General features: G+C 41.2%; 1 protein-coding gene across 1 annotated transcript in view; it reads left to right on the forward strand.

The window, feature by feature from the left end:
- The window catches only part of GABBR2 (gamma-aminobutyric acid type B receptor subunit 2), a 491,071-nt gene extending 468,227 nt beyond the window's left edge, over positions 1–22,844 (forward strand). Inside the window, exons 16-19 of the mRNA XM_075084470.1 lie at positions 852–1,034; positions 3,448–3,577; positions 13,106–13,223; positions 20,359–22,844. Of these exons, the coding sequence (XP_074940571.1) occupies positions 852–1,034; positions 3,448–3,577; positions 13,106–13,223; positions 20,359–20,524 (597 nt within the window). The 3' untranslated portion in view covers positions 20,525–22,844. The remainder of the gene's footprint in view (positions 1–851; positions 1,035–3,447; positions 3,578–13,105; positions 13,224–20,358) is intronic.
- The last annotated feature ends 505 nt before the right edge of the window (positions 22,845–23,349 follow it).

The raw sequence follows: 23,349 nt of genomic DNA on the forward strand, positions 1-23,349 counted from the left end.
TTTGGATTTATGATGCCATGCCTGTGCTCTCAGGACAGGGAGCTCCTTCAGCATTGTCTGTATACAAATATATATGTATGCTGCTTGGCAAGAAATCATAAATTCTGTATTCCTTAGAGTAATCTGAGAAGCTCTCTTCACCTTGCAAAACAGCTAGTAGCTTTCTCTCCTCATGTCGAGGTGATATTTTCAAGTTGTCCCTGAGCGTCAAATCTTACTTGCTTATTTGCTTAAATTGAATATGTTTAAGGTTAACCTTTTCTTAAGTGGCTTATTTAATTTATTTGAACAGATTTGGTTTATTTTGGGTCACTAAAACCTAATTAAGTTTCTGTTATCTCCAGAGTGCAATCTCCCATGAGTTCTTTCTGTTAATACTCCTGCTTCATGCCTCTCTCTACTTAAGTGTTACTTGTAACAGTAGGAAAGGAGAAATTTCAGATGAAACTGTGCTTGGGAAGAGAAGAACTTGGTGGGTTGTTTTTTCTTAAAGAAGAAAAATATCCTTTGAAAGTATAAAGATATCAGTGAAGGAAAAAAAATGTGTTTGATTAAATATTAAAATATATTTTTAACATAATTAAAATCCAGTTAAATATCTTTCAAATGAGTTTTTCCTAATTTTTTAACACTTCTCTTTGCAAAATCATTTTGGTTTAACCTATTCTATAAAGTTATTCAGAAATCATCTCAAGTACTGCATACAGCAAGCAAAGCTCACTCTCCAGAATTTTGTACTCGAAAGTCAAAAAGGAACTTTTTATTTGCCTTGCAATATTTTGAGATACAAAAGAAATAGCTGCAAAAATAAAACTGTGCACAGGATTTCTTAAGGCTTTTAAACTTTTCAGCTCATCACACTGAGGACAAATCCAGATGCAGCCACACAGAACAGACGATTTCAGTTCACTCAAAATCAAAAGAAAGAAGACTCAAAAACATCAACATCGGTCACCAGTGTCAATCAGGCCAGCACATCTCGACTAGAAGGGTTGCAGTCAGAGAACCACCGCTTGAGAATGAAAATTACAGAGGTATTGTTTATTGTATATACTGCCTCGGCTGTTTTTTTTTTTTTTTTTTTTTGTTGCAATTCTGTAATCTGCTTAAATGTTGGCTACTCTTTAGAGGAAAAATTAGCTTTCCCCATAGAAAAATATTGAAATAATAGGAAACAGTTTATTTATATGAATAGCTAATTAATACAGCAAATACTTAGCAGGTGTGATAAAATGAAAATGTGCTTTAGCAAATTAAAAAGAAACTTCCCTATTTATTTGTAACAGGCCAATTATGCTGCTGCTTCACATGGGCGTGCTGAGCACCATAGAGCAATAGCTCTGGAAGTGCAACCTTTACATGCAAGCATAACAGAGACCCACAGCCCTAGGGGCACTTAAGAGTTGTCTTTGTTCCTGTTTATGGCTGAGTTCAGAGACTGCTGTTGCTGTTATTTCTCAGCCTCTCTGAGAGTTCACTCAAAGACTTGCTAGACAGATCTTTACATCTGCCATGAAACAGAATTACATATTTTCTTAAAGTAGAAAAGACCTTTACACTCATGTAAGCCTACCCTTTTGGCACAAAAGCCATGAACTTTCTTCAGTCTCTACCAAGAGAAAGGCTAAGTACATGGAGTGCATGAATTCCATTAGAGCTATAATGTGTATTTTTAATTATGTCCAGCCTTGCTCAGGAGACCTCAAATGATGACAAATCAACCTTGAAGACTGCCAATTTGTGAGACAAGATAACCATAACTGATCTATATCTTACAAACAATTAACCTGTTCTTGCCTAGTCTGTGAAGTATTCTTATACCTTGAAGAAAAGGTATTTTATTGCGACCATTAGTTCTTCATCTGGATCTTAACTAATGACAATTGCCGAGGTAACCAAAAGGCATTTACTCAGACTACCAAAGACTCCAAGCAAAAGTTCTTTCTGCCTTGTTAAAGAAATTTAGTTCAGCTTTGCCAGGACCCTTTCCTGTGAGAGCCTTGCAATTTTCAGTGAAGGCTCAGCTGTCTTCTGGCTATTTCAATTTCTTTATCCTACTGTAGTTTTTTCTACTAAGCCTCCTAACTCCAAGATCTCAGCATGTGCCGCAAGGCTCATGACAGGGATCACAGGTAAGGCTGGCCAGGGCAATTGAGCCATATGAGTGCGCGCAGGGCCCTGCTGATCTTTTTAGACTTTGCTTAAATAGATTAAATTAAATACCCAGAAGCAGTAGGTCTAAATAAGAGTTTCACTGTCAAAGGGATTTGGACCATGCCCTACCCTGGCTAGTAGCTACATCTCTGGCCTATCTACCTTGAGTTGCTATGTCCCAGTTCCAGAAGGAAACAATGTAAACCTAAATTCAGCACTTTTAAAACTTGGTTAAGCCAGTAGTGATTGGGACATACTCTGGATGCTGCATCCTGGACAACTCTTCACAGAGAGCATCCCAGATCACCATTAGGATGCTTGTATCTGGTTATTTTCTCCTGAGGCTGTAGCCAACTGAATGCAAGTTAGCATCTGGGGAGAGCACCCTGTGTTCAGCTCAGTGCTAAAAGCGAGGGGTGTACCAACCTGGCATTTGTGCTGTGGCTTTTCCAGTCAGAACATATCTGTGCTTCTCTCTCTCCCCCTGTAGTCTTAAGGATGCTTTTGGGGAGGGTGGGATTTTTATTTCTTCCCCCTCCTCTTATTTCCATGTTTTTCCCTCTTGGAAAGTTATGCTTGCAATGACAGCTTAGTGCTAGCTATCAGATTACCCAGTTTAAGACACAAAAGATAAAAAATATGGAGGTGATTTTCAAATCACAAAAGTATAGAGTATTCTCAACCCGAAAACTAAAAACTGTGAGTTCAATTTTCTTCAAAGTTTCACACACACAGAGACACAAATAAAAATTCTAGCAGGAGTCTTTCTCTCTAAGAAAGGTAAAAGGAGTAACAATAATCTTTAGGAAAACAAAACATTCCTGGTAGAGTTGACTGCAGTCACTCACGTGGCTGGACATGCCCCTGAAGCCATAGTTCACTTTTATTCTCTTCTATGTTCAATAATTTGATGGACTTAACAAAGTGGTTATAGCTATGTATGCCACATTTGTATGCATAAATAATAAATAGTTGGGAGGTTTTCAGACTGGGCTTTGTAATGCCCGTTTCTTTCCCATTCAGCAGTACATCTGAATTGCTTCAACTGTCAACTACTAAAGCTTATTCTTCTCATAGAGCCTGTGTGCAATATCACAGCTGAACGCGGTTTGTTACTTGTAGAATGATTTCTAGAGGTAGTGTTGTAGTGCTACAAGAAAACTTTATTTGGCACAGTGTGACAACTGCATTACCACCTGCCTTCTAGTCTAATTATAGAAAGCTATGCAGTGACTGCAGATACCTGCAGTGACTCTTCAATATGTAGGGATTCATACTCTTTCTGTTTTGCAGCTGGACAAAGACTTGGAAGAGGTCACAATGCAGCTTCAGGACACTCCTGAGAAAACGACATACATTAAGCAGAACCACTATCAGGATCTTAATGACATTCTTAGTATACGGAACTTTACAGACAGCAAAGGTGAGAGTTAGTAACATCCATTAGTGACTTAACCCACCAAGATTTTGAATAGCAGTCTCATTAGATTGGTTCCAGAGCACTCGGACCTTGGTAAGATAGAGCTTTAAGTATTTTGGTTGCATTACAGAAAGAATGCAGATTCACATAATAAGCTATACAGTACCCACTGAGTAGATATTTCTCTGTACTTGTGTCTTCTGTTGTACGCGATATGTCTATAATACACATGGTAAAGTGGGAAAATTTTAAAAGTGTACTTGGGTTCAGAGGTCAAGTTTTCTGTGCTGCACAGAGGGAGGAAAGTCACAGTGACTCAGATCTTGTGAGAGTTAATTGTGCCACACTTCAGCAGTAGGAAGCCCAGTTTATTATGTGCTCGCCTGAGTAGGACGTTCAAATCCTGCTTTTGGACACTGCTATCAAGCAAGTAGAACAGAAGCATGTAAATATTTCAGCACTGATTTGGACTTTAAATGCAGAATTGAAGGCACTCATGTATGAAAATTCTTCCCTAGGAACTGATAAAAAAAGATTTCATGATGACCATAATATTCATAAGTTGTTTCTACTGTGTCTTTTGCATCGCTCCCTGAAGAAATATCTGCAAAAGAATTACTTCCATTAAAGCTATTTCACTTTTGGGAAGCAATAAGATCTGGTGCATAGTGCAATAACGTGGAAGCCAGGACACCCAGCTTCCATTTCTGACTCTAGAATGGATCTACTTTGTGACTTTTGGCAAATGGCTTTGTACAGCTGAATATTACTATAGTATGTGGAAAACTAATTGCCCCGTTTTGGGAAGCCGTAGACTTGTATGTAGACTTGCATGCTAGGCTTGCGTAAGCTTGGTTAAGTGGAACAGAAGTTACTCCTGTAAATATAGGTGTTGAAGAATAATTTTACAAACAAAAGCAACAGTTCATATATGCTTTTGAAGTATATTGAAATTTTGGTTGAATAAGGTTACCTTTTCATGTGCCCTTTGTTTTAGCCTGGGTATACACTCAGTTGTGTAACTTGTGGCCAAAAAAAAAAAAAAGGAAGAGCTCCATAGAGTTCCAAGTGTCCTTTTTAAAATTAAAAAACAGAAGGGGGGAAAGGAGGAAAACGAAAACGTAAATAGCTGCTGGAGGCGTGTGATTATTGGGCTGAAATCAGCAGCAAGAACTAACATCAGTGAGTGGGATGAGGCAGTTCTACCAAGTGTTTGAAAGGAACACATAGAATGTTCCACTCATGTCAGATGCTGCAGGAAAATGATAACTCATGAATAATATTTCAAGCAGAAAAGATGCATTACATTGTGCCAAATGCCCATCTGAGTATGGGTATGAGAAATAAAAATGATCCTCAAGAGATACGCTGGGTATAAATTTAGGATGGGATGCTTCCCACAGCAGGTTGCACTCCATTAGCAGTAGGATGCTGGCAAAGAAATCAAGGAGAAAATATAACCTTTCTGCACTTACTTGTGGCTATATCTACAAAAGACATCGATGCCTAACTGCTGCATTACATGCCAGCATCCAATATTGTCTGTGTTCCTAAGTTTCCCCCAGTACAGTTCCCAAACTTCTACATTTCTGCTCCAGGATACATATTTTAAATCACCTGTACATACTGAGCCTTAATGTACTGAGTAACTTGGTGTCGTGGTTTAGCCCCAGTCAGCAACCAAGCACCACACAGCCGCTCGCTCACTCCCCCCTGGTATGATGGGGGAGAGAATCAGAAGAGTAAAAGTGAGGGAACTCATGGTTTGAGATAAAGACAATTTAATAGGTAAAGGAAAAGCTGCACGTGGAAGCAAAGCGAAACAAGGAATTCATTCACTCCTTCCCATGGGCAGGCAGGTGTTCAGCCATCTCCAGGAAAGCAGGGCTCCATCATGCGTAATGGTTACTTGGGAAGACAAATGCCGTTACTCCAAAACGTCCCCCCTTCCCCCAGCTTTATATACTGAGCATGATGTCACATGGTATGGAATATCCCATTGGTCAGTTGGGGTCAGCTGTCCCGGCTGTGTCCCCTCCCAGTTTCTTGTGCACCCGGCAGAGCACGGGGAGCTGAAAAAATGTCCCTGACCAGTGTAAGTGCTACTTAGCAACAACTAAAACATCTCCACATTATCACCGCTGTTTCCTGCAAAAATCCAAAACACAGCCCCATACTAGCTACTACGAAGAAGTTTAACTCTATCCCAGCTGAAACCAGGACACTTGGAACTATGCACTATCAGGATTTACAGGGTAGATATTCTTCTGCATACTGAAGTTGCCGGACACAGTTTTCTGAACGGACCTAGCACATAAAGCTCTGCACAAAAAGGGGGAAGGAAATTAGGGATGTTTTCCCTTGTCCATCCTTATATGCAATAGGTTAGAGTATCCGTTCACCTGGGAATGAGGAAGACCTGGATCCCAATTTGCAGCAGGTGTTTAAAGCTTGGTCCCACACCTGGTGGTGAATGCCCCAAGCATGAGTATTATGGAGTATCCTGATCCCAGCCCGAGTGACATCAAATATTCATACTTCCAGGCTCTGGGCTACCATGCTCAGCAACCCTTGCTAGCCTTTTTCTGCCCTCCATGTCCATTTCTTCTGCCTCTTGTTTTCTGTCTTTCCCTGTTTCCGTCTCCCTTACCTAAATGTCTAAACCTCCTCTGCATTTCTCCCACTGCATCCATTCCCAACAGTCAACCTATGTGCTTAATTTAAATTTGCCGTTCCAATCAAAATAACAAGGCTTTGGAGAATTCATGCTGCTGAGTCACTGCTGCTTCTGTGCAGATGCAAACAGACATCTCTTAAATGGTACTTTAAAAAATTCTGGCCCTTATGGATACAGGAAATCTAACTCTGACTGACATAACTATGCTTTCTGTAGCTATGTATTTCATGTAACTTTCTGTAAATGAAAGTACAGAACCTTGGAATTAGGCATCCCTGATGGTACCTGAGTGAAGCTTTGGAATTGTAAATAATTTATTAGCATGAACTAGAAGTGACCACATCTCTTGCCTCCACTGTGCAACTGGGGAAGCCAGTCCAATGATGTTTTTAAGGTGATGACAAGAATTATGCTTACCTTGGACCTTGTAAAAAAATGTGAGCTGAGAAAGAGAGAGAGAGAGGGAGTAGGACAGTGAAGAGAGATACTAAAAATAACAGCTGACTTGGAGCTAAAAATCATAGCAAATCACTTGCCACATTTGCATTTTGGACATTGCTGAATCCTATGTCAATCTTCTTTATAAAATACCTTGCTGTTCTGAAGTTCACATAGAGAATGCAATGTAGTATATCCCCATTGCTATTGCTTACACAAATTCATGGCGCTGCTCTTCAGAGAACAGCTAATCACACAGGACTTAAGCAAAGCATCTTGAACAAGTCCTAATCAAACTTTAATGTCATAGTACACTTCAGCAGGTTTCTGATCTGTAAAAATTGCCCAGAGTTAAAATTCCTAACTCCTACACCCAGGTGCCAAAGGAGGTTATTTGATTCTTCCCTTCTTTCCCCACCACCCTCTTTTACATCAAATACAGATTTAGGATACAAAAGTTAAATTACTTCAGCCCAAACAGATAGACACAGCTGTGCACTCCCCTAGCTGTGGGACCTCAGGCAAAGTTTCATTATTTTGGAGTTCCTGGTTAGTTATCAACAGCAACAGCTCCTGGTGTATCCGAGGAGCTCTTTGCTGGCATCAGACTCCTTCTTTACAGCACATTTCAATTCAGTACATCTCATTTAAAGAGAGATATTATCCAAGACACTCATCTCTTGTTCACAATCGCATCATGTACCTGAGATATCTATGGCAATTGGCTATGTAAGAAAAGCAATTAGGAAATTTGGTTTGTAGTTTACAGTTCGATTGCTTTTTTTTAACGCAGGCTTTTGTCTGTGCTGCTAGACAGCTTTGTGTGGTCATGCAGTTCTCAGCATTGCTCCATGGACTGCAGCTCTGGGACCCCAAATGGCTTCTCCAGTTGAATTTAGAAGGCCATCCCCTTAACTGCATCTGATATGTTCCTCAGAAGATTTTGATTCACTGTGTCTGCTAGTGACCTCGGGTCTGTGCACAGCACAACGTTAGCTTCTCCCCTGGCTTGCCATTTGCAGGATCTGATCACCTTGCTGGAGCAGCAGAGCTCATTACAGCCTGTGTTTGAGGCAGGGATCGGCTGTGGGTGAGACCCACACTTGGCTCGGGCAGTTCTTGTAACTGGCAGTGCCATTCAGCAAAGAGAGCCAAACTTGGAGGCACGTCTGAGTTTTCCAGGCTGACATTTGGAAAAAGGAGGACAAATGCCTGTAACAGTGATGCCATGTAAAGAGCAAGGTTGTGCCGCACCACTCTAGGAAAGAAAGACCCTGGCATGGGCACAAACCAGAGCTTCCCAAAAGGGCTCCCTGCATCCATGTGCTGGTGTGCCAGAAACAGGAGAGACGTCATGAAGATAGAAGTTATTTCTACTGTGCAGGTTCCTGCAGGCATAAAATTTACTGAGGAGAAAAATACAGAGGGAAGCTACTATGTGGTTTGGGGTGGTTGGATAATTTGCTGTGCTTGGAACCTTACTATCTTACTCTGACTTCTATTTGACATTACACAAAACTATTTCTACATGAATGATTCCTAGATTGCAAGAGTTTCATATAAAGCCAATCGCAGAAGAAATCCTGCAGAAGAATCTTCATTTCTTTCAACCTTTGCCAGTACATTTAAGAGTAGTGCATTAGGGAAATTAATGAATGACAACCATTCTATAGAACGTACATAAGAAGCAAGAGACAGCCTTGCAATAGTCCCCACTTATGAACAAACCCTTTTTGCAAGTTCTCTCTCTGCAGGCACCCTTACTTGCCCAGAAAGCCTCTTCTGTTTTGAGCCAGAAAACAATCTTTACTCATTGCTGTAAATGGACTGGGAACATTCATTTGCATGTCAGATATGCCTACATTCTGTCAGTTGTCACCCCACTCCAATGCTTCCTAGTGTTAGTTTTTTCCCCACGTAAAACAGTTTTCCCCAAAGAAAAACAGATTTCAAAGGCATGTTGCTCATAAATGTGAAGCAAAACAGAGTTCATCTGTGATAGAGGGGGAGATATTACTTCTATGAAGTTAATGCAGTTCAAGCATTAAGCTTGAGATTGAAACCACAGATTCAAAGGAAAGGCTTTCAGAAATAACTCCTTTAAAGGAACGCTGTTCTGAAGAAAGGATAGAGTTCATTATATCCCTTGTATATAAAGATATATAGAGAGAGGTATAGTAGTTTCTATGAAGCCTAGCAAATGGATTCCAATCCTGAAATTGAAGCTTTTTTCTATTTCAACAGGGAGACCAAACAGAGGTTCAATGCCTGCCTTTCCTTGCACAGATATAAATCTGTAGTAAAGGGAGTTTCTTCTGATTTAAAGTAGTATAAATCAGAGAATAATCTTGCTGGCTTTTCTTGTTAAAAAATCTTCCTTTCAAAACATAACTATCAGAAGTCATGATTTAGACTGCCCAGTGCTGTGTGCTTAGTTCAGGACAACTTTCTCTGATATACCCAGCAGGTGATGGGATCATTTTAATTTTTTCATTCATTTTACTCTCTTTTCATCCCATTCACATGAAAAACAGAAACTGGCTAGTCATGTCTCGCCGTCCAAACACAGGAGCTGGGAAAAATTACAGTAGATTTTAAAAAGCTACCTCTAGCTTTAAAGTTTCCAGAGTTCTTTAGTAAATCAGCAAGGTTCTCTCTGCCAGCTCTTACAAGTCATTATTAAACCACACTAACTTCTTTGTGGAGCATAAAATATGCTTTCTAGCAAAGAGAAAAAAACAGTGAAATTGAAAGATGTGGGGTGAAGAGCAGTTCTGCCATCTAGTTGTAAGCCATCGCAGGAATATTGCCACTAAAGCATAATGATGAAGATGTTCAATAAAGCTGCAGTGTACAAATGTCAAAAAACCCAAGCTTCTAGTTAAAGAAATAGGGTTTCTAAAATATTGGAAGAAATTGCAGCAGTGGCCATCACTTGGTGTTTTTTGCCTGCAGATGAACGGAAGTCGTTAAAATGCACAACTCATTTAAGCCAGCCCAGGTAATTTTGACAGCACCACATTGCAGAGGTTATATGTACGGCAGGTCTGAAGTAGAGCGTCACCCCGACAGAGGGCGAGGCAAGCAGCTGGAAGCTGTGACTTCCACACTGAGTCTCGCCACAGCCAGCATTGGATGTGCTCTTGCAGCTGAGAGCTTTGTAATTGGAAGCTGTTTCTCTGCTGCAGGTAGGCAAAGGTCCTGAGCTGAAGCCTTCTGGCTCTCACTGTCAACTGGGCAGCAGGTTTTGTTTTCTAATGAACCCATCAATGAGTGCCATGCAAGGCCCTTGAGATCTATTTGTCTTTTATCCCGATGGTTTTCTGAAAGGAAAGTGCTCAGGCATCACTTATCCAGACTTCTGAGTTCTGGTTGAGGGCTACGAAGGTGAAAATTACTTAGAAAGTGCTTCTGGCTAATGTAAATTCAGTTTTAAGGGTAGTTAGATAGATCATCACAGTGCAACTTATTCAGCAGCATCTGCAGTAGCAGGCAGTACCCTGAGAATGAAGGGCATTTTTCCGCTGGCATACTTAATGGAAAGAGGAAGGAAAGATGGGGAAGTACTAAAAGCAGTGCTACACTTCCCAGGAGAAACTGGGAACTCAAATGTTTACCATTACCCTTAATTTATTTTCCTTCAGAAGTTCGTATATATAAAATCAGTTTCTTCCATCATTAAGTTTTTTGAGTGCATATGGTAATAGTGTTTTTTATTTAAGCTCCAGCTCCTGGAAGCATATGACTAAGTGAGAATCTTGCTCTTCATTATTTAAATGAAAGGTAAATGAAAAAAAGAACAGAAAAAAGATATTCTAGTTTCCATAGCTGCAGAATGAATATCTAACAACTCCTCTCCCAAAAAGCTTAACAAATAAAAATTAGCCAATATTTTTTTATTTTGAAAGAAGCAAATGTAAAAGAAAAAAAGGTCAATGTTGTAGCATTTTTATGTGGATTTTGTCTGTATTTTATGCATATGCATTAAAACTTGTATATGGCAACCTTGTATACAGAAATTTATGCAATGTATTAAGGGAGAGTCATCTGCAAAAGTGGTAGAAAAGGGCCTATGAAGAATAACACACAGTGATACATGGGCAGTTGGTGTTGAGGGGTGAGTAGGCAGAGAATACATGATTTCTGCTCTACTTTAAACTAAATCCCCCACCTTTTTGACAGGGACCACCTCCTTCTCTCTCTCTTTCTCTCTCTCAGCATAACTGAAAGCACAAGAAACCCCTTTAAGGGCATACAACACATTAATATACAAAACCACATATTCAGGAAGCCAAACAGTTGCATATTCCAATCACTAGATGAAAAATGGTATCTTCAGTGGCTTTGTAAAAGGTTAAATTGCTTACCTTGGCGAAAGGAGCTGGAACTCTAAAATAGTTAAATAATAGACCATCTATTCCTATCCATCCCTAATTACAAGGATTACTCAAATTTTAACTTTGGTCTATATCATAAAGTCAGCCGTTTCCATTGTCAGCTTAGATAGGCTCAGCATTGAACATTTTTAATCATGGAAGTAAAAAGTGTTCTTTTCTACGTGTCTGTTTATAGCCACCACAAGGCTTTTATGCAAATGTCAAGCTCAATATACATAGAAATGCAGTATATGGAAAATAAAAGCTGCATTATTGTGACAGCAAATGCCACACCAGCAAACTACAGGCTGCCCCAAGATGATAGACTTCATTGCTTATCTTAGCCACTGTCAGATTTGACTCTTTGCCGTCTTCCCTTCACATCTAAGCCATCACTGAATCCTGTCATATCTTCCTTTTAAGCACTCTTTCTTGCTACAGCTGAATTCCTTATCTATCTTTTACTGACATTTTCTTGCCCCAACAGAAGCAGCTCCATGTGTTCTGGTCGCCTCCTTTCTCACCCAGACCCTTCCCTTCCATGCAACATAAGTGAAAAATCTTCTCTCCTGCTCTTCTGAGCCGTAGCAATCCCATGCCTGCACATTTTTGCATCCCCACCTATTCACTTCTTTCCAAGTTCCTTGTTAGATTTTTCACAGCAGAAAGTGAATGCTACAAAATAATGCCAGGGATGACCGCGCTAGGAGGGCAATTATATGTGTTGGGAGTTTTCCCTTAAACATTCCTGTTTCTGCTTCCAGCTTCTGTCCTCCCTCTTTGTTCCTGCTGCTTGTTTTGTCCCACCAGTGCTTGCTAATAATGTATATATTCCTTGCATGCTGGGACCTAAGCATTTTGGGGGGGCTTCTGAGCATTAGTACAACAGAGAAGCAGCTTAAGCCTTCAGTACGCACTGGGCTTTTCATGCTATTTTCGTTTTCTCTTCACTTTTTCACTATATCACTTTCCTTCTTTTCCCCCTCACACCCATTTTTGCATTCAAATCCTCCAGTTTCCTTTTCAAGATTTTACCTTTGAGTCCTCTTCCATGCTGCCTTAATGCCTGCAGCAATCACTGTTTCTCTGTGTGTGTGGCAAACAACTGCCGGTGATGGATTTGGAGCGGCTCTGTAATTATTTATGAAAACTGTGCACTGCCCTCATTACTCAGATGTTTTCCATGTGACTTTATTTGGCTTAACACAGTAAGAGACTTTGAAAAAGCGAGCAGGAGCAGAAAGGATCCCCAGCAAAGACAGCCTTCTTAAAATGGCTGTGTTTGTCCGTGTTTCTCATGGGGGACCAATGCCACAGGCTTCAGCACAGCTAGCCAGGGACTCCCATGACTCCCAGGGGAATCAAGTGAAGATACCTATGGGGAAATGATGATCTTCTATGTTATCGCTATGCAGAAAAGAGAACAGCAGGAGAAATTTTAATGAAATCATTAGCTGTCCTTCCTGCAGACAGCCTATGGACCAGTGCAACTGATACGAATCATATTTCCGTGCTAAATGATAGCAGGTAGTTAAATGATTGCACTTAATTGCTTATGTGATTGCAAGAGTACCAAGGTTTTATATATCAATTAGATTGGTTTTTTTTCTAGGAAAAGACTTAAATATGGGGATATTTTTCATATGAAAAGTTAACAATTTTTGAGTGCAAGATAATATGATGGTTCAGTCACATTAATTTTTTACACTGCCTAAGACTTGGTGAGAGAGCATGATAGCGCTACAGAGGTGGGCAACAAGGTTTGGTTTGTGGGTTTTTTTTACAGGTGGGGGGAAGTAAAGAAAGGAGAAAAGAGGTTTTGTCCCTTTTCTGTTTCTTCACAGTAGTTCCTATGAAGGGGCACATTATTAAAAGCATAAGAGTACCCAAAACTCTCAGGGAAACCTAAGACTGTATTGGAATATAGGCAGAAAGAGTTTACTTGTGGCATTATGAACATCTGGGAAATTTTAAAATTAAGCCATTTTAAGACGGTCACTTGTTCACAGTAAAGTAAAATTGATTGTGTTGTCCATCCAGATGGTGAGAAAGCCATTTTGAAAAATCATCTTGATCAAAATCCACCAGCACAGTGGGGCTCATCAGACCCTTCCAGAACAAGCAAAGATCCTATAGAAGACATCAACTCTCCAGAACAGTAAGTATACACCATTACATACTGGTACAGAAAGAGGCACCCCTTGCTCTCTCGGGTATGCATGTGCTTGGACATGCACACCTTCTACTGTTTTAGCCATAAATTCCATCCTGGACATCAGCTGCCCTGCTGATAAGATGTTAATTTAAATTATTACATTTCATCAAAACCCATATTTCTCTTTCATGCATTTTTGTGGGAAAACCTTCACTGTAAACCCTTTCAGCCAGCCCCAGCTACAGAGAGAGCCAGGACCATCAGCAACGGAAGATGTGAATGGCACCTCCTGAAGCACCAGTAGGCAGCAATGTCATACTGTGATGCCTCCCTGCCGCCAGCTCACCATCTCCACCAAATTTAGAGGACATCAGGGGCGCTAGATCCTAAGGTGCCCCAAAGGCAAACATCCATAACATGGTGCCTAAAGTTTCTGTACAGAGTTACAGGACAAGCTGTGCCCAACCACCAACATATATTAAGGAGAAAGGAGGATATACATATGTGCACACACATGTTATGACTATTGTCAAAGGTCCAAGTCCTTCCACACACCAGCTAGGGGGGTTTGTGGTTTACATAGCCATTTTGCTCTCCTTTGGTCTTAAGCTAGCTGAGAAATAAAAACAGTCTGATGGCTTTTCAACGTTGCCATAGCAGCTGGCCCTGAGTTTTGGCATGAGAAAACCCACACCAAGTAGATTCCCTTAGAAACAATGCTGTGGCTACAAGGAAAGGATGGCACAAAGCACTTGCTAGATTCATGGAGGGGAAAAAGTCTTACGGTATCAGCTTTTCTTTCCAGGAACCTACACAATAAACTCATGTACTACCCTCTATCAGCTCAGCAGGGCCCGCTGTGGGCCAGAGCTCAGGGCAGCGCCGTCCTTGTTTGTCCCTGGATCAGCCATTTCCCCACGGCAGCCTAGTTACATGGGCACCACTTCATCAGGATCTGAGCTAATAGCTGTCAGACTCCTGGTTTGTACACAGGCAACTTAAAAGCTTATTTAAAAACAGAATAAATTAAACAAATTACTAGACTGAGTCACATGTTACATCAGTGTCAGCAAACCTGATTTCAGATAGCAGTTACTGCTTTGTACTACCTGGTGCAGGAAAACGTGGATTTCTAACTCTGTCCTTGCACTCAGGAAAAAACCCAACCCAAACCTGCACAGGAGCTCATCCACACACACAAGCACAGGTACACACGAGAAAAAAAGCCCCCAGTAGCTGGAATATATGGTTATTTCACAAAAGCAGAGCTCTTACTTAGAAAGCTCCTGTGACTTTATGGGGTCAGCAGAGTGCTTTAATGCATAGCTATTAGAGGTCTGTCTTTTTCCAGCACCATTTGTCAGAAATAATGTAGTGTGAATGCAGCCTCATCCGCATGTGGCCCCATTACATTAAGAAGGATGTTAAGAAAAACACAGACACTCAGATAATCCAGTTGTCCCGATATAGATTTAATAAAAAAAAAAAAAAAACCACACCAACATTTGGTGATGACAGAACCTCCTCTAGGATAGTAGTAACTCATGAGAAGACTGAGATTTCCTAAAGGTCTTAAAGAGCGGATCAGTACAAATCTGGACAGTCACTGGCATTTATAGAAAGCAATTAATAAAGTCCTGCTAAATTAAAACATTGTCATTCACCACTTTCATAGCTGTGACTGTCCAAGGGTCACAAGCATCTCCCCTGAAGATGCACTGGCAGTTTGGGTATCAGAGCCACACCACCCAGGCACAGTGGATCCACAAGAGAGGGGAAGTGTAGCTGTCTTCAGGACTATGGTTTTGTGATTCCCTCTCTTTTGCAAGAGATTGCCTCGTTTCAAACCTGGTGCTCTTTAAGAATATCCTTCTGCATGCATGGGCTTTTTTCAACTCGTCTGTCAGCACTTCTGGCCTTCCATGGTTATTAAACATATCGTTTTTGTCAAAAAAAAAAAAAAAGAGTTAAAGCCAAGCTGTAGTTTGTGCCTTCCCTTTCTCATTTCACTGCATACCTGAGGCATCTGCTAGAGAGGGAGTCACACAGTCTGCTGAACCTACTTCTTATTCAAGAACATGAATCTCAAGGACGTTAGTCTGAAAAAGATTTCCTCTTTGCCACAAACCTATGAAAGGATGACATGAAAATAATAACTTGCCTGCAGGAATGTTAACTCTTTAATGGCTACAGCAAGAAAAAGCATCCCAGCTTCCTGTTACTGACAGCACTCAGGAGAGGTGACCTCCTCCAGTATGAAAGTTCTTGTAGAGTGCAGAAAAGAGTTTGATTTGGGATTTTTTCACTCTTTCTTACCACTAGTGCTGCCTTTGACTAACTGTAAGTATGATCCCTTACTCTACAGTTGTGTCCAAAGTGAAGGCACAGTACCACACATACACTTCAGGCTGAGTAGTGCAGGAAGTTGTTTCACATCTGTTGATGGGGTAATGTGAAAAACAGGTGTTTTGTGCTTGGCCCAGATTTAGAACCCTGCATCTAAGGAAAATGCAGTCTGTATGACTGTAAGGCAACCGTAGAGCATTAATATAGGTGATTCACAGTTCCCTTTGCCTCTTATTCCTGTTCCTGCTGGGCAGGACCCGTTAGGTTATTGACAGTGCCATGTAAAATTTGCTATACCCAGTCAAACCATCAGACATGAGGAGTAAAAAGTGGGTCCTGGCTGATTTCTCTCCTGTTCACACTGGCTACACAGTGTAAATTAACACTTCTTATAATAGGCAAAGCAGTACTGGTGCACAGGCTCAAGCCCTGCACTTTGATTTTCCATGGTGCATATTAGTGTACTCCCTAGCACAGTTGTATCAACTTGTGCTCTCCCAGCTAATGCTCAGGCACAATCTGGTATTTGTAAATCCTTTTTGGAGGGAGCTTAGCTGCATGGATGGAGGCCGCACCATGCCAGTTCATTTCAGGTTGAGAGATCAGCCTGCACCAATTTAGAATAGATATAATAGTTCATTTCCCAGCAGGCTAGGGCGTCTATCACGCAAAGTCAACTCTTTCCTGCTGGGCAGTCCTGCTTACTTATCTAAGGATCACATCAGTCAGCTTATCTGCACGATGGCCACACAAATACATTCAGCAGGATGTCTTCTGTGACCCTTAGAGACATTTTTCTGTGCACCTTCATTCCTGCACATTGTCCAATCTCATCAGTGACCTACATTCAGTGAATTAGGTTTCAGGACTGTTAAAATTTATACTGTTCTCATTTTAACAGTAACAATATGTAACAGCCTTGTGGATCTCTGAGTAAAGGTGGTGATAGATTTCTGCAAGACCCCACTTAAACCTGCCATTTTGATAGACTGTTTCCTGTATGCGGTCATCTTTGTAACCTGCAAACCAGCTAATTGCTTATAAGGGAGACTGCCTTGACTTTTTTGAACTAAAGCTCTGCTTTTAGCAACATTTAAAAGACAGCCAAATAGCCTCTCATCAGAAAATGGTGGCTGTGACTGGATTATTGCATTACAACCATATGCTTCGGTATGAACATGCCTCTGTTATCCAGTTTCTTCACTGACAGTGGTTCATATTACTCTATGATCCTATTCAAAACTGTTGTTAAAATAAGGTGGATTTAGAATGGTTAGCTTACTTGCTAATACAAGATCTTGCTTTATTGTAGTCTTTTAGAACTTCTCCAGTTTCCCAGCAGTTGCTAAAAATCAACATTAATGGGCTGAAGAATCGACTGAAATGATCCCTGAAAGCTCAGACACAGTTTACACACTCCCGCGGATCTTCAGCTGTTTGACTGTAGCAGCAGTTGTTTCAGTCCCTCCACTTACCAATGGATCTCATCATTGCATTTCTATAGCAGAACCAAAATATTTTCCAAATGCCTCTGCCCCCTTTGTAGCATTGTACATTCCCATGCACACTGCGTTGTGTAGAATTCTATGCACATTGACTTTGGAAGTCAAGCTTTTGCTTACTTTTACTTATCCCTAGTAAATGGCATTTCTGTACAGAGCTGAGGATATATGCCTTATTCTAACACCGTACCCTGATGAGTGGTTGCTCTGTGTGTGGCACCACCTTTCCTTTCCATCTCCTTCAGTGGTTGTCTATGATTCCAAAACCACTAATGCTAACCATTCCCTCCCCAACATACTTAACCATATATATGCTTTGACATATCCATATTGTATGGATAACTCAAAACAAAATTACAGAATCATAGGATCATAGAATGGCTTGCATTGGAAGGGACCTTTAAAGGTCATCTAGTCCAACCCCTCCCCCTGCAATGAGCAGGGACATCTTCCACTAGATTAGGTTGCTCCAAGCCCTGTTGAAGCTGATCTTGAATGCTTGCAGGGATGGGACTTCTACCACCTCTCTGGGCAATCTGTTCCAGTGTTTCACCACCCTCATAGTAAAAAATTTCTTCCTTATATCTAGTCTGGATCTACCCTCTTCTAGTTTAAACCCATTACCCCTTGTCCTATCACAAGAGACCCCACTAAAAAGTCTGTCCCATCTTTCTTCTAAGCCCCCATTAAGTACTGAAAGGCTGCAGTGAGGTCTCCCTGGAGCCTTCTCTTCTCCAGGCTGAACAGGCCCAACACCCTCAGCCTTTCTTCGCAGGAGAGGAGCTCCAGCCCTCTGACCATTTTTGCGGCCCTCCTCTGGACCTGCTCCAACAGGTCCATATCTTTCCTATGCTGAGGACTGCAGAGCTGGATGCAGCACTCCAGGTGGGGTGTTACCAGAGTAGAGGGGCAGAAACACCTCCCTCGGCCTGCTGGCCACACTTCTTTTGATGCAGCCCAAGATATGGTTGGCCTTCTGGGCTGTGAGCACACATTGCAGCTTCATGTACAGCTTTTCATCCACCAATACTCCCAAGTACTTCTCCTCAGGGATGCTCTTAATCCCTTCATCCCCAGCCTGTATTTATAGCAGGGGTTGCACCAAAAAGCATTGACAAACATGGCAGGGGTGGGGGAAGGGAAAACCCATTGATATTGGAGAAAAAAAAAACAACAACAGAGAATGAGGCAAGGTACAAGATTTACTTTTGCTTAAGGAGAAAGTAGCAGTTTTGTTGGGATTTTGTTACTTTTTTAGTTTTGTCTTTGTTTTCCCACTAAGAGTTTTGCCTAAACTGTTAATTGTGTGTGAGTCTCCAGGCTACAGTCCTCCGCCCCAATTCCAGGAACCAAGTTTTCAAGTGAAAGTAAACTTTAAGTACAGTTAAAGCAAAATTTGCCACCCACTGCAGCCACCATTGGCACAGCCAAATAAACATGCTTTGTCCATGGTATGGCTAACAGTTAAATGGGTGGAAAAAAAATCCCATTCACTTGATTATGCAACTGGATTCTCTTAGAATAGCTTCAAAAAGCTTTTTAATGAGAAGTCTGTAACAGTTGAACAAAATAAGCCTTTCCACTGGTGGGAAAATAAGCGCAGGCAATTCTGCGATTGACCCTGCAACGAGAGACAGAATGACTATCCACAGCATCAGGCTCATAAGGATTCAGCACATGGAAGCAGTGAGCCATGCCACCTCTGCGCTCCTTGGGAACGAGGAATGATTTCATTGATAGTACCAGAAAGAGTCAGACACAGTAGCAAAATAACAATGAATGGATTTTTAGTCCCAGGAATGCATTGCCAGTACTACAATGATCAACACTGTGGATTAAAATTGCACCAAACTTCTAAAGGGAGTTTGAAGGGGAGGGCAGGTAGGGAAATGAGAGTTTCCCAGCTAGGCATACTGCAACTAGTTCCACCACACGTCTGTATAAACAAGCCTTAGTCTGTAGTTAAGAAACTAAAGAGAAGCAGCATTACGTTTCTTTCTGTTTGAATTTGAAAGCTATACTGCTTGGCTCCCGAGCAGTGCAATGGATGCCTTGGTAGCTGTCTCTGCTTCCTAACACAAAGCAAAAAAGAAATGACATGCATTTGAATCAGAAAGGCTGTCCAAAGGCAAGCTTTCAAACATATACTTCTTATAAAGGCCTGTCTATACACAATCATTATATCAGAAAACATGGAAATATAAATTTAAAACTCTATTGTACTGACACAATGCTTTGTAAGGGCATTTTTCTCCCGGAATCAAAAAGCCGGTCTTCGGTTCAGCTCTGTCACTTTGACACCTGTCTTCTCTTTAAAAAGTCCCTCTGTGTTTCAGGAGTGAATGTCTCCAAATGCAGAAGCAATCCTGGTATGATGACATCTTAGTCGCTGAAAACCTCAGCTGGATTTTGGTTTTATATATGGTGCCAGTATATCCACAGCATGGGGGTATCAGAACCCATGTCTCATGGCACCATCCTCTCCACAGAGAGGGGTTAGTTGGGCTACTGTGAGCACAGTGTAGTGTCCCTTTAAACAAACAAGCAAACAAAAACACCCCACCAGTTATGATGATATCAATCTGCATGGAAAATTGGGTACAGAATGTTGGGTTCCTAAATCCTGAGTTTTAGTGTAGGCGGTAGGTTAAACTGCTTTTAGAGTGACAGCTCCTCAGTCCCACAGCACTGACTCTGGGAACTCGACATCATTCAGCACCTCAAAAGCAGAGACCAAAACCGCAAAGGGGAACTACTTGGAAAAAGCCACCAGTCCGAATTCCCTCCCTCCCTCCATGCCCCTGTGTTTGCCTTGGCTGGAGTTGCAAAAATGCCATCCTTAATTCTAAAATCCTCGTGCTAAGTGATGCATGGCTTAAAACTCAGCCTGTGGCCTCGTGCATACCTATGCAGTTAGCTGGGTCTCTGCATGCAATAGAGCACATTGCAAGGGGCAGGGGGTTTACTAAGCCATATGCCCTCAACTTTTTCTGGTATCAGCAGGCTAACAATTACTCTGAAAGTGCCTGGGAATTTCAGAAGCTTGTGGGATGCTGAGAACATACCCTTAGATTCCTTTGTCATGTCTAGCCTGTCAGAAAAATTCCCCAAGGTGAGAGAACACCGAGGTGGCATAGCTCAACAGCAGCGAGTGTAATGCTCTTGGCATTAACCCTATCACAGCAGCAGGCACAGAAAATATCCTTGCAGCAACCTGCAAACATACCAAGCATGTAATGTATGACATTTTCCTCTTGGCTAACCCTCCTCTCTCTCTGTCTCTCTCGCAGCATACAGCGTCGGCTGTCTTTGCAGCTGCCCATTCTTCATCATGCCTACTTGCCATCCATAGGAGGAGTTGACGCTAGCTGTGCCAGTCCATGCGTAAGCCCCAGTGCCAGTCCTCGGCACAGACACGTGCCGCCCTCCTTCCGAGTAATGGTTTCGGGGCTGTAGGAAAGGGAGATCAGTGCTTCCTGAACTGCTTTTAAGTACTCAATGACTGGACTAAACATCTGACCTAGAACTCTGCTACAAACATATAACATTGGCTCTTATCGCAGAGGAACTACCACTGAGGCCATCATCACAGGAGTGCCCGTGTAACTCGTGTGGGAAGGCAAAGGAGAAGGACGCAAGGAGTTTGATCTGTAGCCTTATTCATGGAGTTTTTAATTTCTTCACGTAGAAGTCACTGAGAAACATTTCTTCCCAAATTTCTACTAGCAACAAGGAGGCTGGGAAATACGGATCTTGCAAAAAAGACGCTAGCAAAAAAATAAAAAAAACACTCAAATGTCACTGAGCTTTATGTGGCTGCTGAGAACATGCAATTCTATACTGTATCCATGTAAGGAAAACACAATGGTTGAGCTATACCACATTTATTGAAAGATACACTCATTTTTACAAGAGTTGTGTTATATTGCTGGAAACATTCTGCACTGGTTAGTCTTGCTTGTTTTCACTTCAGGGACGATGTTCGGTAGGAAAGGAGGATTGTGAGAAATGATTCCTTGGGTGTCCTTGAGACTCTGCAGTGCTGTGAGCAGGGTCACCTCTAACTTGCAGCTGTATGTGAAACCCAAGCAGAGGCTGAGGCTCCAGCTCTGAGTTGTCACCAGCTGGAGGGCTGCTGGTTGGAAGCGGAGCACTTCACCCTTCTCCAGGGATGATGGTAGCGACTGCTGACCATCTGTAGCTTCATTTTAGCAAAGTTTCTGCACCTATTTCGGAATAAACACCACCAACCATAATGTACTAAATTGTCTCGAAAAGTCCTAGTGCTGATAACTCAAGAAGCTGAGGACAGATGGGTAGTAAAGTCTTAATGTCACAGGATGGATTGTTTCTCATAGTTTGTTTTAATTATGTCACACATAATTACAATAAAATTAATTTAGTGGACTTGGGGGGGAGGGGTTAGGGCACAGCACTTTGCTGCTGCAGGCGAAGCCTGCAGAGCACATAGATATGGATATATACTATGTTTGCTTCGTACTTGAGAGTGTGACAGTTGTAGTGGATAATAGAGAGGACAAATCAAATTTACCAATAGAATATTTTACCTGAATCCTGAAGGGACTGTGAAAAAACAAAGGTTTTTATACTTCAGCTCCATCCCCTGGGCCGAAGTGATTAGAGGAACTATAGGAATGATGGTGGCATACCGTCTGGACCAGATCTGGAGCCAAACTCTCAGGCACAGGTGAGACACACATGCAGCTTCTTTTTCCAAGGGACTGGAAATCTGGCGTCTCACTGCCAGGGCTGTTTGCTAAGAGTAGGGGGGAAAGACACATGAAGCACCCACTGGGCTCTCAGTTTTCTTTGACCAACACCTGTGCACCTCAGACCAAACCTTTGGAATGACGTTTCTACAAAGGGTTACAAATCAGCAATGACTGAAGCACAGCTGAAGGGGTTCATTAGCTGAGGGACTTAACCGCAGCTTTGACAAGCTAGCATAAATCTCCATTAAAAATAAAACGCACCTCATAGTGGCCAAAACCAACATGAATATGTATCTGAATCTTACGATCAGGAGCATCACAAAATATTTCACTTGGCACATACAGTAAGAGAGGTTATGGAAATATCTGTAGCTTTTAGAACAAAACCATGTAAGTATAAACACAGATAAAATAGAACTCATTACTCTGTTTAAGCACTAAACACTGACGTTGTCACTCAATGTGTGTTGACAGTATTCTCTTGCTTTATTAATATCATCAGGGCCTGGTTTATTTTAAAAGGAATGTTAATTTTTAAAAAGAGAAAATTACAATACTGTATATAATGTATACACAAAGTTCTCTGTAGAAATATTATTCCAACTTAGCAGGAAAAAAAATTCAGAAATATCGGACCATTGGAGGTGAGTGTGTGTGTGTGTCTGTAACTTCGTGAATACTGACTGTGTGACGTTTATTAGGTTTAAACCATGCAGTACATTCTTTGTCTCAATGATACTGTAGTTTCTCCCATAACATTTTTTTTTTTACTTTACTGCAGATAACAAGACCAACCAAGTGAATATAGCTATTTAATGTTTCTGTTCTTTTATACTGCAGCAAAAATGTACTGTAAATTTATGAAGAGGCTGTGCCCCAATGGCATTTTCCAATGATGTTAGTGCACAAATGCTTTAAACTAGACTGGAACTGCCAGAATAAAATGTAAATGAAGAATTTCTTGTATAACCTTATACTGCATGAGATCAATTTTTAATAAATTGTTGCAAATCTGTTTTTATGAATAAAATATATAAAATCTAGCTTTTTGGACTCAATGCCCTCTTCCCCCTTAGCAAAACCATTTTTAATGTGTGTGTGTGTGTGTGAGTATATATATAAATATACATCTCTATAAAAGCCTCCCTGGAGAAGGAGGAATCCTATTACAACACCACTTTGTAATAAACAGTCAAAATATACATCCTAGTAGTTGAAGAGTTCACATCTAGAGAAAATAGATAGACGAGCTTCTGCCCTGAAATACAATTACTGCAGTACTCATGAGTGAAGACTAAGCCCTTTTTTAAATGGGAAAATAATCAAACATATGCTGAACATTTACATCCAAACCACACTTAATAGGTGCGCTATTCTCTCTTGCACGACAGTGAGTGTGAATTCAGGAGAAAAAGATATTACTATTTCACATAAATTACTGATGTTGAGCCAATCTCTGGCTCTGTAGTAAAATCTCTGCTGCAGCAAATGAGAAGTTTCTGAGAATAATCACCAATTGTTCTGTGAAGGCAAACACTAAACTTCTCC

This window comes from Phalacrocorax aristotelis, chromosome 2, assembly GCF_949628215.1.
Source record: "Phalacrocorax aristotelis chromosome 2, bGulAri2.1, whole genome shotgun sequence".
NCBI classification, from domain to species: Eukaryota; Metazoa; Chordata; class Aves; order Suliformes; family Phalacrocoracidae; genus Phalacrocorax; species Phalacrocorax aristotelis.